Below are 18,276 nucleotides of genomic sequence, written 5' to 3'. Positions count from 1 at the left end.
AATACCGGTTTACTAATTATTCTTTTTACTATATTTTTAGTTTCATATTTTGTTAAACTAGTTGTTTTTATTTTTCTCATTTGACTTTATATTTTATTTTTATTAGCAAGTAAAAAGTTATTGAATTCTCAGAAGATAGTTAATTACGTTAAATAATTTTGGGAATAGATACCTATTTGTAATTTATTACATCGAGAAACGTAAATATTAACTTCTCAACATGACCGTAAAACTAAAGTTAGACGGCCTCTAATCAGTCGATCTCTTCGGGAAAAAAACAACTATTTAATATTTCTTGCGTACTATACATATTTGTAATCCATGAGACAGAGGAAAAAAAATATATATATAAATTTATTAGCTCTCCGCCATCACCGTAGGACTTAAAGACAGACATCCTCTAATCAGTTGATCTCTTCGAGAAAAAAAAAAATGTAATTGCATTGAACTAATATTTCTTTTATATCATTTCCAAAGCCACTTCCGCGGATTCTTTTAATCTGAACCGCATTCCGCAGTGCTCAATAATGCATCTACCGATAAGGTGTATAACAATTCTATTATTTCTGGGCACACCCATGACTCGAATCCCAGTGTAATGAACTTGCCCGTAATTTATTTGTTCCAACCGGAGAACGGGTTCGTTCGCGGAAAAGAAGAGGAGTTAATCGAGAAGGTGTTCTTATTTTTCATCTTTGTTTTTTCTCTGGCTTAACAACCACCTGTTAATCAGTGCTATGCGCATTAAAACATAACATGAATCTCCCGAGATCTCTCTCGCTGATAAAGCTAAAGCAAATTACATATGTTAATTACTTATTTGTTCTCTTTTCAGATTTCCTTCTGGAACTGCATGAACGAAACGTTAGAAGGTGAGTTTGGAATTGCTTATTCATGTATTCCATTGATTAACTCCGTACCGGTTTTATTCAATTAGACCGATTTGTCCCGAGCAGTTGACAAACGGCATTTGTAATTGGATATTTGACGCTCAAAGTCCTTACCGTGCAGGTGGACTATGCTGCTTCCCACGTTTTTCACCTTGACATTGAGCTATATGTTAAGCTCAGCGATTCTCATTTATTATCATCTTTTTTTTTTTTTATCTTGGTTGATGAAACGTAACAATAATTATTTCCACAATACAGCAGTACCAAAAATAAATATGAACATAATAGATGAAATTCCGATAAGTCGAGACCAAATTTATTGCTAATTTATTTATTTACTTTTGATGTATAAAAATGTATTTCATTACATTCATCTGTAATAATCAATTACATTACAATTCAAAAAATATGGTAACTTTCCGGAAAAAAGATTATATAGTTAGCATAATATTTTGGGTCACCAATTTTGACCTGATATTTCGCAAATAAGAAATTAAAAATACCTAATTCTAGCCAGTGTTTATTAATGTATTTAAAATAACAGAATTTCTTAATTTTTATGTTTTACTTTAAATGCTTTACTTTTATTCATAAGTATTGAAAATGGGTAATAATCATTATCAGACAATGGGGCTGCAAACGAAGTGAGCGCATAAAGTTCCGCGCTGCCAACTGATCTTTCAAAAAGAATTTTATTATTATTATTAATTCTAATATGCATAATATTATCATATTATCTTAATTTATGCGCGTTTCATGTTCACCATTTTGAAACAAAATTGGTTCTGCAAACATATTACATAGTGCTTGCAGTAACAGAATAGAAAAGAATGTATATTATAAGAAGAAAATTTGCTTGAATTTAATTTATAATCATATGATCTCTTCGCAAATCCTAGTATGTTATAAAATTCCCACATGATGATGCGATTTTTAAATAAATAAATATGTTATTTCCAAAATAAATCATCCCTTTGGAAAATATTTGGTAGTTTTTGTTAATTAGAAGGAAAATAATTACGAAAATAATGTCTAAACGGAAAATTATCCAAATTTTATGTGTGGCGAAATTAATTTAAAAGACAATAAAATATCTCCGTATGTTTAATATAATTTCGTTTTGAGGAAGTTGAACATCGATGTTTGATTTAACATATCCCAGCCTCACATACCTTGTGAACCTTCGGTAGAATCAGATCTTGAATCCAAGACTCAGGCCTCGAGGCTCAGACATTAACACCACGTCACCGCGGCCATTTAAAATATGAGTGAAAAAATAAAGCTGGTGGTAAACATTTATAAAAGCTTGATTTAAAAAATTCTAAAAAAAATAACAAAAACAAGAATCGACTTCAATGATTAATCAATATATATTTAAGTTTTTTTTTAAATTTGTGAGCAAAATAAATATTAAAATTCCTATGTGAAAAATGTTGACTCATATTTAACATAGAATATGATTATTTTTACGCGCTTTTTTTTAAAAAAAAGTTTCATTAATTTAATCTGATTTAGTACTTAAAGAAAAAAAATAATAATGACCATCTTTTTCTATTTCCTTTTCTAAAATGATTTAACACCTGTTAAATCTGAAATTTATCAGGTATCAAAAAAATTAAAATTCGATTTCTTTTAAAAAAATTTGAAGTTTAACAAAAGATTTTTTTTATCTCAACTGTTTCCAGAAGATTTTGCCAATCCCCCTAAGAGACAGAAATTCGTTTTAGAATTTTTGTTTAACCCTTTGTAAGGCCGTGGGAAGTATGCTTCCCACCAAATTTATCAATCTTTGTAAGAAATTATGTAGGTTGGCATAAGTTCTGACAAATGTTTTTAGAAAGACAGAAACTTAGATGCTTCAGTTCTTTATCTCACACAAAATGATGCGTCTTGGTTTGTCACTTAAATATTAATTAACCAAATTAATTAATTAATCAAATTAAATTTATCTAATAAACTAAATGAATCCCTTTTCTTATTCTAATTTCAAGCCTAAAAATATTTTAACATAATATGACTAGAAAAAAATGGCCCTTTAAAGGGTTAAAACAATGCAAATCAATGATGAGTCCTGCTTAGAAATTCTGTCGCTTGCCGCAGATTTTAAAATAGTTGTATATCATAATTTAAAATAATAGTCCAATCACTAGATTATATGCTAATCAGATTATAAAGAGCTTTTAAAAATATATTCACATCTTCATTCTTTTTATTAATATTAAGAAATTTTCTAAATAATGTTTTTCATTCTAATAAATTTTAAAACAAATTATAATCCCCCTAACTTTTTTATATTTAGTCCTTTCCTAAAACAGTAAACCTGTAGTCTAAAAATAATCCCATTTCATATCTCTGTAATAATTAGATTTGCAGCGACTTCATTGGAAAAAAAACACATCTATTAAATCGAAACAATAAAATTTCTATTAAATAATATCGTTCTTATTCTTATATCTTCTCTGCTTAATTTTAAACACCATGATAAGAGTCTTATATAAATCTAATTAGCATATATATCTAAATGTATGTAGATGAATACATGCTACGTTATTAAATAAAGCTGTATCTTACTCAGAAAGAACCTGACTTTACAAAAATATCGAGTTTTAAAATATTATCACATTTCTTCGATCAACCTTGATTTAAATAAGACCTCTTCTAAAATGTACATTACACCAAGATCTAATTTTTTTTTTTTCAAAACCATTGTAAGTGCTCTAAAAGGTAATCTGGTTTTTCTCCTCATTCGTCAGTTAGCGTAATGTAGTAATCCAGTCTGTCCCCCTCCCTCCTAATTTTTTTGTTCCGGTTTAATAAATCTTATCACTTCTCTAAAAAAATGATAAATAGCATACAGGCTTTAAATACCAAGAAGAGTATGCCGCCATTTTGAACCACATTAATTTATTAATATTTTTAATATTTACCTTTGAAGAAAAATCATATTGTTTCTATAAGTATTGATATTAACTGATTTTGCTGGTAAATATTCAAGATTTTTCTTTTCTAAATCTTTGGCTATTAAGCATTGTTATTATTAAGAAGCTATATGAAATACCAGAACAAAATTTTTAATAACTGTTTTTTTCATTATTTTGCTTCCAAAAAAAATGGAAATTAGAGAAGAAAAGTTTAACACAAAATAGGATGAACTTTTTGCTTGCATTTTAATTACAATAGATGTATTTCTTTGCAGTATGACAGTAATTGGTATATAAAATTATTTGCAATAGTATTCTTTGCACTGAATTGCTTTTACAATGCGGTAAACCATTAAGCGAAGAATGACAGTAGTAATAGTAATGAAATCTTATGCATTTTTCAGCTTCTCTTTCGCGTTTCATATAATTGAATTTTCAGATAATTTTTAAAAACTCACTTATTAATTTTATTATTTAATCAAACTATAACTTGTTGAATTTGCTTTGTACAAATTTTTCTTCTACGCGGTCTTGGATCAAACAACCTTCCAACGGGAGTAGTTTGTGAGAATAAATAGAAGGTTTAAACGTCATTCTTGTCAACTAGCCCTGATTCAAAATTAACGCATTTGGTCCAAAATAATTTCGCGTCAAGATAACCGAAATTAAATTTCAATAATTTTACTCAAAAATCGTAACATAAAATTTTGCATCTGCAATCGATCATTTTTTTAATAATACACATACTCATATCAATTTGTGTAAAGACACAATAGTCTAAAGGAACTCCATTTCTCATTTTTAATAGATTTGTTTATTGCGGTCGCTTTTTTTTAATTCTGCATTTATACTGTGTACAATAAAGCACCATTTATATGGTTCTCGTTTACGCGTCATTTACATTTATACGTAGTTTCACCACAGTCCTGATTCACACAAAATCATTCTAATTATAAAATACTTAGTTTATACGATGCAAAGAATCCAAAAGTTTGATTACACGTTCGCTTCTCCCATTATTTAGAAATCACTTTCGAGCATATATGACTTGTGATATCGATATTGTGTGTTTACTATTAATTTATACGAGTATGACGAACAAAATAAGAAAGTTTTTCCACTTGTCTTTAAAGACGTAGTGAGCGACATTGATTAATTCCGAATTTGAAACCGGTTTAATTCCAAATATCTTGAACACTCGTGGAAAATCATTCAGCGAACTAAGTTTCATTCATAATATTGTAATTAATACTTACAGAAAAGCACTACATAAGAAAACAATTCAAGATATTTTTAATTAAACCCTAATCTGTGTGCGCATAATTCCAGTAAAATAAGAAATCTGTAACTAGGAAATAGATTTAGGATTTTCCTTTTTGTTATAAATGTTTAATTTTCAGATATTACTTTTATCTTCACTGTTTTATAGTGATATAAAATTAAAATCTTGGAAAAAATTTTTAATTTTTAATTAAATATGTTGATGGCATTCAGTTTGTAATAATTAGTTTTATATTAAAATTTCAATTTGAATTATACATCTTTTTTTTTATTTATACTTTTTATGTCAGTTTTATATTTTTATATTTTTATGTCAGTTTTATATAACGTTTAAAGTCATATAAAAGTTTTAAAAAGGTATTAAGTTTGTAATAATCAGAGTAATATATTAAAATTTAAAAATTTCAATTTCAATTATACATTATTTTTTATTTATACGCCGTTACATATCAGTTTTATATGACGTTCACTATATTCAATTTTGGATACTATTTTTACGATGACACCTTAAAATTTAATATTTTATTAAAGTACGTTTTAAAACAGCAATAAAAGTCTTGTAAAGCATTTTTAGTCGCTGTGAGACTGCAATTAAAACGGACTAAATATTTTTACCCACTTTTATTTAGTTTGATTTATTTCCTATTGTAAAGATGCAATTTCGTAATAGATTTTTAATTTACTTTTTGATTTGCAAGACTTTTCAAATGTTGTACTCTGGATAACTCTACACTATTTTAGTACTTCTAAATATTAATTACATTTAAATGATTTATTTAATTTTATTTAATTTAATACAATTCATATTAAGCAAATTAGAGAGAAAAACAGATTAATTTTAAGATTCCACAATATTTAGAATGATAAAGTTAATATAAGTTAAAGTCAAGAATGCGGACAATTATTAGAATAAAAACAATTTGTATGTTTTTAGTACACTGATAAAAATGTGGCTTTAAAAGTGCTTTTATTAAATTTACTGAAACTATGGAAAATGTAACTTACTGACAAAAAAAAAAAAAAAAAATGCCTATTCTCACAGCAATGAAAATTTTTTGAGTTAAGAAACAAAAATAAAGAAAGATTTTAAATCATGATTGAGAATAGTTTATCTGAAATCAGATGGGTGATAATTCTATGCTCAGACAAAAGTACAGTAGACTCCCGATTATCCGCGGGCGGGTTATCTGCGGTGCGGATTATCCGCGCCTGCCACACAAAGTTTTTTTTTTTTTTTTTGACTGATTTCTTCAAAAAGGTGCAGTTTTACAGTTATGCTTTTGTAATTACATAATACATTATAGTATTAAAACAGTACAAATGTATTAATTTTTCCGTGTATCCTTGAAGCCTCTCGTAAGTACAAAGCACTTTTCTGTTTTCATTAACAAAATGCATTTTAGGTTAGTTTTGAGTGATATACTAAAATATTAAGCGTTAGTTAAACATTTTCTGCTGTTTATTTTACGTTTTATTGTACATAAAACGATTTTTCAAAGTTGGAATGACTGTTTTCTCTTTTGCTATACCCGTTTTTAGCTTTTTTCGGATTATCCGCGATTTTTGTTATCCGCGGGGGCCGCGCCACCCAATTCCGCGGATAATCGGGAGTGTACTGTAATGGAAGCGACAAAAATCGATCTAAAATCAAAGAGCGGGTATTAAATGACTACTTCACGCTTAGAGAAGGAATTCTTACACAGAAAAATATCTTAGAGACCATCTTTAAAAAAATCATGACATCGGTTTTTAATGCTAGATTATAAGTGCTATGTTTTATAACGTAAATAACCATTTGTGGAATGAAGCCTATGAAAATTCACTTAACTCAGCTTCCTGTAAATATGCAAGGACTGCAGGTTTTCTTAAAACTTTTTTTCTGAGATGGAATGATTACCAGAATCGTCTCATCTCAAACATGGCATGCAGCATTTTTAGTTTATATATGATACTTTAATGTGATTTCGTTCATCAAACACTCAGACCAACGACAGCCTATTATTAGTGCAATTATATCGTATTCTTTATCTTGAAATAAGATGACAGATCACTGCGCTATGTAAACTTGAACCGATTTCCTCTTACCCATTACGGGCGGCTACAGCGAATTCTTGATCGTTGAATCGGAGTTCAGGTTACATTTTAAAATCGTAACAAGCTCAGGTTATTCGCAGGGCAAAACCCTTCAAACCATTTCCCGGTAGAAGAAAAGAAAAATAATGATAAAAGATTAAGTCGCAGGTGGAGATTGCGATGCATATGGGTGATTTCCATTTCAACTACCACTTTGAGTTTTCAAATTATTTAAAAATTCATTTTAATACCTGATAAAAATTCACTCATTTTGATTTTCACTATCTTTACTTATAATAATGATGAATGTGTGTATTGACGCTCTACAGACCAGATCGTTTGATCTGGAAATACCAAACTTGGCTTTGCATATTTTAGAAGGTGGGAATGTCTACCTCGAGACGATTTTCTGTTTGAAATTTTAATTAGAATTTTCATTAATAAAAAAATTCAGCGAAATTTTGACATTTTCCCACGATAACTTTCGAAAATATAAACTGTACCAAAAGGATTTTTACATCACCATAGTTCAAAATATTTTCATTTCAACGATACCAATGTTTTAATCTAAAATTTAAGTTTCTATTTTTAGTGAATTAAAAAAAATTCTATGTATTCGAATAACTTATTTCACACAAAATAAAAATGAAATTTAATCTGCATTAGCACGTTATGCGTGCATGGGAAAAAATGAGCTTTTATCCAGAAATAAATCTTCGAATTAAAAAATAAGTTAACTAGTATTGCAGATTAAACTAGGGGAGTATAATTTTCAGTAATGTCCGCATAACGAAATGAAATAAATAGGAAATATGCTATTTTATAAAAATTAAATGCAAGAACAAGTTTTCTACGATCTTTTACAAAATCTAACTGACAGAAACTTCAATTTGTTTGTGCGCGCGCTCTTGTATTTGGAGAAGAAATTTCTTGCTTTCTGCTTCTAGGATAACAATGGATAACAGCCTTTGTTGCTATAATTACCTATCTCTTACTTCCTTCAAGTTTCAAGTTTACAATATATATATATATATCATTAATTGAATAAATCAGTTTTCTTTAAGACAAACGTGAATTAATATATACAAGATATCCACTCTAATCAAGATCCAACAGCTAATTTAAAAAAAACTTTAGCAATAGACATACATTTGCTAACAAAATTATCTAAATGCTGTAAGTAGTTAAATTTTATATAACTTGAGTCAGTAAATGTTTTGATGAATTACGAATTTTAAATTTTTATAAAGATCCTCTTCCCTGTGAATCATATTTAACAAAATATTCTTGAGTTTCTAATGTTTTAAATTTTAAAAAAAATTGCATTCCAATCAACAAAATCAGTCACTAAAACTGATTGATTTATGAAAATTTGAATATCACTATTCTATAAAAACGGGCGATTTTAGACCACATCATCGATCGTTTCAAAGAAGACTTGCCAATCAGCACCCATGGTTTCTCAAAACTGATTGGTCTAAGATTATGAAAATGTTAGTTGCTCTAAAATTGTAATATTCAAAATTTTATAAATTGACCAGATTTAATTGCAGAAGATAGAAACGTTTATTTATTTATTTAAAAATTGGAGTGTCAAAAATATTTCGTAGAATATGATTATTTTCATCAAAACTCTGTATAAAATTTAGAGTTCGTAATTTTTTAAGGATATTTATAGACCGAAACAAAATAAAATATTATTATTCACGTCATTTAAATATTTTTGAAGCTGAAACTAAAAGCTGAATTTTGTGATGAATCAGAGAAATGTTTGTTGAATATGCCTTAGAGATATTACATAAATTATGAAAGTTATTCTGCTTTGTCAGACTACTCGGTTTTCAGTGCTCATATTAAAACAAAATCATGCTTGATTTCAGTAAAAAAGTATTTTTATATTAATTGCAGTTTAAACATTTTCACTTCAATTTAAGATAATTTTACAGAAGCAGACAGAAAATTAAAGAAAGCTACACAGGATAGAATGGCTTAAGGCCTTCTTAATAGCATGAATGAATTATATGGCTATCAAAATATGAAGCTTAAAAATATATTGCTGAAGAATCTCATGAAACATTTAATCGAAAATTTTAGCGAGAAATAATACCAAGAAGAGCGATTTAACCGATTAGTCTCTGAAGGCGGGCTAGTAGTAAATAAATGAATGCTTAATATTTCCCTTCAAAACCTGATGATATTGGGACATTGAAATGAATATTAAGAGTTGAAAATTTTTCTAAAGATGAATTCACATGAAAATCTTAAAAAGCAATAAATTTGAAAATAAATATTCACTTGTTGCATATTTTATTTCTCTTTCGTCCGTAAATATTATTAATTTTAAGCTCAGATTATATAAGAAATATATTTTCTTATAAAGGAAGCAGAGATGAGGCCCTTTAATGACATCTTTTATTTTTCTTCTTATTATTATTAAGGATCGAGTTATTATATAAAAGTAGAGATTAAGGAATCATTGTTAGACCATGAACAATCAGCAACTCACAAGGAACAGGAAAGCGGAAAATAGGAAGAAGAGGCTGTAGAAGGACCTTCAAAGCTTAAAGAGCTCATAAAAAAATTTCGTGAATATAGCCGTGTTAGCATTCATTTTATGCGCGTGAAGACTGAAGAGCATTAGACCAAAGACTCACGCAATTCTAAAGTTAAAGTAAAATTGAATTCATGTGATTAGAAACAAATTATTTTATACACTCGGAAAAATTGAAATTATCATATGTATATTTCAACTAATTAATGAAAATAAACAAAAGATTATTACATTTCCCAAAAGTACGCATCTATTCATAAAAAAAAAGCAAGCAAATAAATAAATGATTTAATAAATAATGAATGCAGTTTTTTAAACGACAATACACTAAGTTAAAAAAATTTCAATGGATAAAAGTGTTTTCTTTTGAACTAGAAAAATCCAGTTTGAAAAAAAAATTGATTATATTGAAAAACTGTTAAATGTCGAAACAAAAATATGGTATAATTGTAAATTCTGGAACAACAAATTTCGCAGTTTCTAAAAATTATTCTAAATTCATGAACACATTAATTCAAGATAAGAGGAATTATTTTTGTCCGTTTTAATTTTAAAATAAAAAAATAATAATTTTAAAAGAATTAAATCGGTCACTGGTTATGAGAGATATTTTTTAAACAAGGTTCAACTGTATTTGCAAAATTTAGTAGTTCTAGATCCAGAATCGTCCTATGTTTAGAACGATTTTTGCTTGAGGCAAGTCGCATAACGCAATTCACAGGTTGTAGCTACGCTATAAGCGTTATCTTATTTTAATTTTATAAAAATGTATTTCTCTGTTCAACCTACTAAATATTTTCTTTTTTTTTTTCATTCCCCTCTCTCTCTACACACACACAAAAAAAAATTTCGAATTCGTCATCGCTTTTGAGCTTATAATATAGTAAATTGAAATTTCTAATGGGACATTCCAATGTCTTTTTTTCAAAATAGTAGGAGAGGAGAACGCAAAGAAACAAAAAAGAAAGAAACCATTTGCTTACAGTGGTGGCTTGTGCATTATAATCATAGAATATAAATTAATTATATTATAATCTTTGAATTTTAAATTAAACGTACACATATTCTGATGTTTAATAATAAAAAAATTATGGTAATTTTAAAAATTTCTATTGTGAAATTATTAAATTATTCTATTATCTATTAAAAAATTCTATTGAATTATTTATTAGCATTACTGAAATTTGATTAAAAGTAAAATTAATTCTCGTTTTGTTTGTAGCGGAAAAAAAAGTTTTTTCTGTTGTTGATATTTGCGAAATATAAAAATTAAGTATGACTCATTGAAAGTGCCTTTAGAAACTTAACCTGATTCGTAATATTATTCAATAAGGATTTGAAAAGCTATAATAAGTTCTCCTGTTTGCCATAGGAATTATCAAAGGAATTTTATTCAATCAGTAAATTCACTAAAAACATAACTATTTTCTGTTATGCACTTTTACAGATAAATGAATTTACAATATGCATGCGTATCAAATAGAGAAAATTTAAAATTCGTAAAGTAAAGAATAATAACTTATGAATATAGATAAAATAGAATATAAACACCACAACGACAAATAGAAGAGGTATTCTGGCAAACAGTACCTTTTTGCAGTCATGATTCATAGCTGAAGAGATGAGTATATTTTTGATGTTAAAGAATGACTGTAAAAAAGCTAATGCTTTTACATTTCTTTTGTCTTTTAATGTCTCAAAAAGGATACCATATAGGTTTTAAACAAATTAAGAAAATAGCGTTTGATTACTTAAAATATAATTTTTATATTATGAGACAAAAAATGATATCTTGAGAATGCGACAATTATCCAAAGTCTTATGTTTGAACTGCCTGCTCTTGACGATTTTATATAATTAAATATTTTCTTTTGATATTTTTAACCAAAATTAAAATTTTTCCTAGTAAAGTTTATTTTAATCTATATCGGTGGATAAAGATGATTGAAGTTGTCGATTTTGATGTGATTTGCGTTTTGCAGTTAGAATAGAGAATATAAAATCTGTACTGAAATTAACATCATAAAAATTTCCAGAGGTGGACAAAGGGAAAGGATGGATTGGCCGACCCTGCTGTCGGATACCTCAATCTGAAAAGTGCATGAGAGCTTGTTTGCAGGTAAGTTAGAATTATTATTAATCAGTGAATAGGAAATTAATATGATAAAGTATCTGGCACTTTGGCCAAATTTACAAATATATATATTAGTGAAAAATAGTTTGAATCAATAAAACGCAAATTATTTATTTTACCATTTTTTTAAACTCATTCGTAGCTCTGTTTTGCTTTTATGACGATTCGTCTCATTATTGTCTTAAGAAGAGTTTTTTCCCCTTAATTTACAGAGACCTGATTAAATCGAAAATTTTTATTCACTTGCTTCTTTAAATTAAAAAAAATTATTCTGTACGCAATAAATAAACTTATCAAAAGCATTAGAAAGACTTTAACATAAGAGAAATTTAGAACAGTACTTAGTTAATTTTCGCCACTTATTTTGATGAAAATAAGATTTGCGATTTCATTTTCCCTCAAAAAAATTTTCTCATATTTCCAAAATTGTAAAATAAGAATTAAATGAAACATTGACTAAAATAGGTAAAAAGAATTCAACCTAAAGAATTATTCTATAAATTTAATTAATTGTTTTAACTCATTTTCTTAATTAGTTTTGTTTACAAAAATTGAAGAATCTGAAAAAAAGTAGTAATTTAAGGCTCCCAATCTTCTTTCTCCCTCTTAATTCCTTGAACTTAAATAACAAATAATAGAGTCAGTCTCGTCATGATTCTATCAGCACAAAATACCCAACAACATTCTTACGATATCTTTATGATATTGGCTGGTATTCAGAATAATGAGCAAAATCATGGAAATATTGTACAATATCTTATGTTGACCGAGGAATTTTCTTGAACAATCTAAAAAGGACGAGCTATACTCGTCAGAAATTATTGAGAGTTGGTGCTTTCATTTTTTTTTTTATGAAAATAACTCACAAGTTACTATATTAAACCCTTTTTTAAAACTAAAACATTAAATTGTCTGCCTGAATAGTGCTGATTGAAAATAAATTGCAGCTCAATGAGTTAATTTTGCGAAGTCTTGCTTAAGCAGAAGATTATCCTGCTATTAAAAAATAGGCATTAATAATATCACAATATAATTCCTTAAAGGATTACTGAATGCAAATAAAAACTATTTTTTCCAGTTTTATTGAGTTAATCCTTCTCTTTTTTATTAAATGCAAAACTGAATTTGCCTAACCGAATTTAACTAATCTGAGAATTTTGCTTTGATAAATTGTCATTGTAAAACGTATTGCTTTTTTTCTTAGGCGCAGTCTTTACTCGATCTCACATCTTCGTGTCGGAGAAGTGATGAGATTGCTTTCTACACCTGCATTGAAAGGCAAGAAGGTACAGGGGTGTTCCAATTTTCATTAGTTATCTGTAACGCTTTATATTATTTTATGCAAAACAAAGACTTTTTTTCCTTGTCAAATTTTGCTATTTTCGTGTGTATTTCATGCATCGTAGTAGGTCATTATTTCAATTTATATGAAAGTTTGTAATTTATTTGTTTAAATTTTTCCATCTTATTTAAAAATTTCGTATAATCTTAAGAAAATTAAAATTTAATTCAAATTAATGTAAGAAAATGTTTTATTTTTAAAAATTGTTGATAATTATTGCTTTAATTATATAATAAATTTTGATGTGAGAAATAAAGATATGTTTTAAGCTGATATTATAAGCTGAAATATTCAGCAACAAATGATATTAGAATATTTTTTCTATCTTTAGTTAGTTACTGAAAATAACAGTGTTCAATTAGTTATAGTTCGTAGTTTTATTATTACTGATGAATATATCATCTCGGAACAATCACAGACTAAAGAGAAAACAACTGTAATAAATTGTAAAATTAAAAAAAACAATTATGGGCAATTTAAGATTAAAAGAGTTAAAGAAAAAAAAATTGACATGGAATTCTCTACTTGTACTAGAAAATTTCATTTCTCTTTCACTTATTTAATGCGAATGAAATAATAATGAATGATAAATAAGATCCATTCGGTAACTTCAAATGTTTGAATTTTTTTTATCCATTTTGAATTGTTTTGCATGCAGCTTCATTCATTTTTTCCGCATGTTCAATTATAAAACTTAAAGCGTTGCATAATTTTCTATGCATTTGCATAAATTAATATAAAAATTCTCTGACTTCAGTATTGGAGAAAATCGGCTATTCTTCAATTTGTAATTTTGACTATAAAATATTTTTTTGAGTATATTCTTAAATTTCTATATTTGTTGCTGATAATCGAAACCTAGTTATATGTATTTAACTACATATTTTTCTCCTACAAAGCTGGAGAACAGTGCTGTAAAAATGCTCAAACAAGTAACTGCCACGAAGCATGCAAAGATGTTTTCGTGGGTTCCTTTACTCCTACCAAAGCTGTGCGAGAAGCCGTCCATAGATACTGCTCTGAAGGAAATCCAAAGATCCAACAGTGTGTTCATTCCTACATTCATGTTACTCCAGCCGATCACCCATTTAGAAGTAAGCACATATACATCCTTTCTCCCAGTATCGTTTCATTCGGCTATGTACAAGTGATTCGAAGTACTGCATTAAGGGAAGTATGAAACGTAAAAACAAATCAAAATCATACATCAAAAAATGAACGGAAATGCCATCTTGATAAGCTGGAGGATGTTATTCGGTGCTGTGCTTTGATTTTAACTTTAATCATTTCAATTTATAATTGTGTTGAAAAATAGATTGTGAATCCTAGCCGAAATAGGGTGGGCAGTGCTTCTTGCATGAAATAGACAACGCAAGAGCCGCAGAATGTTGTCTTTCTCATTGTTTACAATCCAATGCACAACGGGATGTGTTCCTAAGCAGGCATCGCCATCTATTATCCAAAAGTGAAGATAGAGCAATGCAACTGCTACAATTGTAAATTATTTGAAGAAAAAAAATTGAGACCCGATGGATTGAATGGTGAATCTCTGCAGTGGGGTCTCAATTATTTGATTTATTTAACCTAGATTTCTTCCTGGATGATCCTCAGTGTTAGTGTCTGTGAGACGATTGTTCGTTGCAGCCGACTTCATCGCAATAATCTCCATCGCCAATTCCCAAATAACATCACTGTTAAATGTGCATAACTGTAAACGGAAAAAATTTTGAACAGTTAATGTGAAAATGAACCGTTTAAATGTCAAATATCGCCAAATATTTAAAAAAAATCATACATTGTTGATTTGGTATTTCTGCTTCCTTTTGTATCCTCTAATTTATCATTTTTATCAACATTCCTATATGATTCTGGCTTGTTTTTATTCTTTCTATCTTCCATAATAATTTGTATGTTGAATTTTCAATCGCCTTATATGTAATTTTATGTACTTATGTCATAAGGATGTTCATCTTTATATAAGTGTTACATACGATATCTTATATGTAATAAACATTTTTCAGGAGTTTTCATTAATAGAACATGATTTATCGTGTTAGAATGATACCATTCTGAAGCGTCTCCTTAATTTAAATGTTTATTTAATTAAATATTATATTGAAGTTTCGTTAAAAACAAAATCCTTATTACATGGCATGCAAGGTAATTTATCAAATTTTTAATAATTAGATTGATTTAATTTTGAAAAGCACAGCTTCGACTTAGAACATTTGATTCAATATTTGTAAACAAATTAAATGTTATTCATTTTAATATAAAATAAGGCTATTTATTTACTCGCGGTAGGTTTTATATAAAAAACGTGATATAATAGAATAAATAGCTTATAAATAGAATAAATTAAATTATAAATAGATATAACAAAAAATTTACAAAAAGATTTCATTTTTAAAAGAAAATCTGAATGATTAATAATAATTAAATCCTCAGATATGCATTGTTGTGATCGATCACCTTCTACTCAGTGTCGAGCTGCTTGTAAGGAAACTCTAAGAACAGAGACAACAACTCAGGAAATCGTGGACGGACTTACTCGAGGAGGATGCGGTCCGCCTCTTCCACAGGTAAGATGACAGTGATAACCGCGTTGAATTTATTTTTCATCTAAAATACGCCTACCTACACTTATAATAAAATTTCACAGCTGTAACGCCGCATCGAAATTCAGAAGTACCACATGCGCTTTAGTTATATTTCGGATCATATTTTAACAGAATAGCCTGAAAACAGATTCACTATTTAACTATAATGTAACAATATTGTTAATGAAGATGTTGATGATTAGGTACGACAGAATTAAAAATGAGTTTTAAAACGTTTCGAACCTCTAGACCGAACCATCATGGCTTGATAATGGTGTAGGATAGATTCGTTTGACTTAATCTCTCTCTCTTTTTTTTTTAACTTACTTTTTAACTATTTAGCACCGATTAACCTCATATCCAAAATTTGCTTGAAATTGTGAGAACGCGCAAGAGTATAATGCAAAAACACAGGGTTGTAATGCATTATTTTAAAATATACTTAAAAATGTTTTTGAAAGGTTACTAAAATTGGAGGAAAGGTTATAATGGGATGACGTTAGTATAATTAAAAAGACAATTTTTTAAAGTGGTATAAAAACGAGATTTTTCGCCCGATAATATTTTTCGAAGTTTTTGATAAAAATCATTCAAATGTCGCGAAAATATTAAATAAAATACTGCCTGACATGATTTGGAATGAACATATTTTCATATCTTTTATTAATAGACAATTAACTATTTAATTAATCGTCACGGAAATATAACTTCAATCTTTGAAGCAAAATTTGAAGCATTTATAACATAAAACACATCGAATTTAGCAATATCTACAGCCCTCGCATATCAAATTAGTTGTTGACCATTACATTATGTGAAGGGCATTTCCGAAAAAGTAGAAACATATTTAAATTAATACTCGGTGGAATACAAGTTTGCATGTAATGATTACATTATTTATAGTTATTTATTATATACACAATAATTTTGTCGGATAGAACGGCAAGATCTAAGCAGTTCAGCTTGTTTCTTTTATTATTTCTCTTTTTAACATATCCAGAGAAATGGAAGATAGCACCATTCATTGAAAGTTTATATGAAGTTTTTAAATAATATCAAAGTTTTGTAATGCTTAGTAGTAAAATTTGAAGAAAGTTCTATTAACTAGCTTGAATTTCTATAGTATATAAACAACTTGTGCATTTTTTAAAAATTCATATAAATTATTGTGCTCAGATTATTGCAACAGGGAGTAACTTAAGTTTTTTTTTTTTTAAGGCAATGGGGAAATCAGAGCATATATATATATATAATTTCGTGGTCGAAGACATGGAAGACACTTTAAATTTTTAACTTCGTTTTATTGCAACTTGGGAGGAATGATTTATGTACAAGAATAAACGACGACCACATCAACACAGAACGACATACAACGAAATGAGGAAAAGCTAATGGAAATTTTATCCCTGTGAATATATACTGTGAGATTTTGGTAGGGATTTCCTACACGTGTCGAATTAGTAAGGGAATTAGAGATCTTTTAGAAGAATTTGTTTAAGTCAGCAATTTTTTATCCCTTTACACCTAGCGTATGAACCGCTGACGAAAGCATTTTAATAGAGCTTTTTGTTGCATTAATTAAATAGAAAAAGTGAAATGGGATCAGGAAATAAGAGAATATTTTACAATAAAGTTAATATCTGATATATATAATTTCCTAGATGGTTAATTTTTTCCCATCTTGATATATGAAGAGTTATTGCTATATATTTTTCGTTGGAAAACATCAAAATAAAAAAATAAAAATCCTACCGTAACAAATTGTCACTGAAAAATTCAACTTGATATATTTTTAATTATTTTGAATACCAATGGAAAAGTTAGATACAAGTCAAATAACTTTAAACCACATACTATAAATAATTTTCTTACATGGAAGTAAATGAGAAAGCTGAGAAAAGATTTTTGATTATATTAATATATTTTTAAAATTTTCTAACAAATGCAGTAATCGAATTCATAATATAAGTAGAAAGTCGTACATGATGTATGCAGAATTTGTGATAATTGTAAAACTGTTAGCATAGTAATAGATTTGTATTTTATTCTTACCTAATTTCTATATTTTATATATTTTAATATAACGATAACGATCGATTCCATGCATTTTTTTTCTATTTGAAAACAAATGAATTTCTTACTGTTTGGATATAATTTTCAAAAATTTTCTTTTTAGCAGCAATGGATTAGGTAAGTAACTTCTGTGCCGAAATAACTTTTTCACATTGCTTAGAAAATGACCATCTTTAGCAATAATTACAAAATAAATCTGAAAATAACAAAATGTTACTACATAAGATTTCGCATTCAGATATTTTTATGTATTATTTTTTTACTTGTTTCATTAGAAAGTAAAAATTATTGTTTAATTCTACAATAGCATTTTCTTTAATCGAAAATATACTATGCAAAACATCTTGATGCTCTACACTAAATTAAATTTTAATTTGTATTCTATAAGTAATTTTTTCACTGAAAATGTGG

At 27.8% G+C, this 18,276-nt stretch overlaps 1 protein-coding gene across 1 annotated transcript in view; it reads left to right on the top strand.

The window, feature by feature from the left end:
* The window catches only part of LOC129965832 (reversion-inducing cysteine-rich protein with Kazal motifs-like), a 128,650-nt gene that overhangs the window by 91,539 nt on the left and 18,835 nt on the right, over positions 1-18,276 (top strand). The window contains exons 4-8 of the mRNA XM_056080047.1: positions 836-872; positions 11,753-11,835; positions 13,055-13,136; positions 14,092-14,286; positions 15,641-15,774. Of these exons, the coding sequence (XP_055936022.1) occupies positions 836-872; positions 11,753-11,835; positions 13,055-13,136; positions 14,092-14,286; positions 15,641-15,774 (531 nt within the window). The remainder of the gene's footprint in view (positions 1-835; positions 873-11,752; positions 11,836-13,054; positions 13,137-14,091; positions 14,287-15,640; positions 15,775-18,276) is intronic.

This window comes from Argiope bruennichi, chromosome 4 (genome assembly GCF_947563725.1).
Source record: "Argiope bruennichi chromosome 4, qqArgBrue1.1, whole genome shotgun sequence".
NCBI lineage: Eukaryota > Metazoa > Arthropoda > Arachnida > Araneae > Araneidae > Argiope > Argiope bruennichi.
Note: the sequence above shows the minus strand (reverse complement) of the source record. Positions and strands in the feature narration are given on the sequence as shown.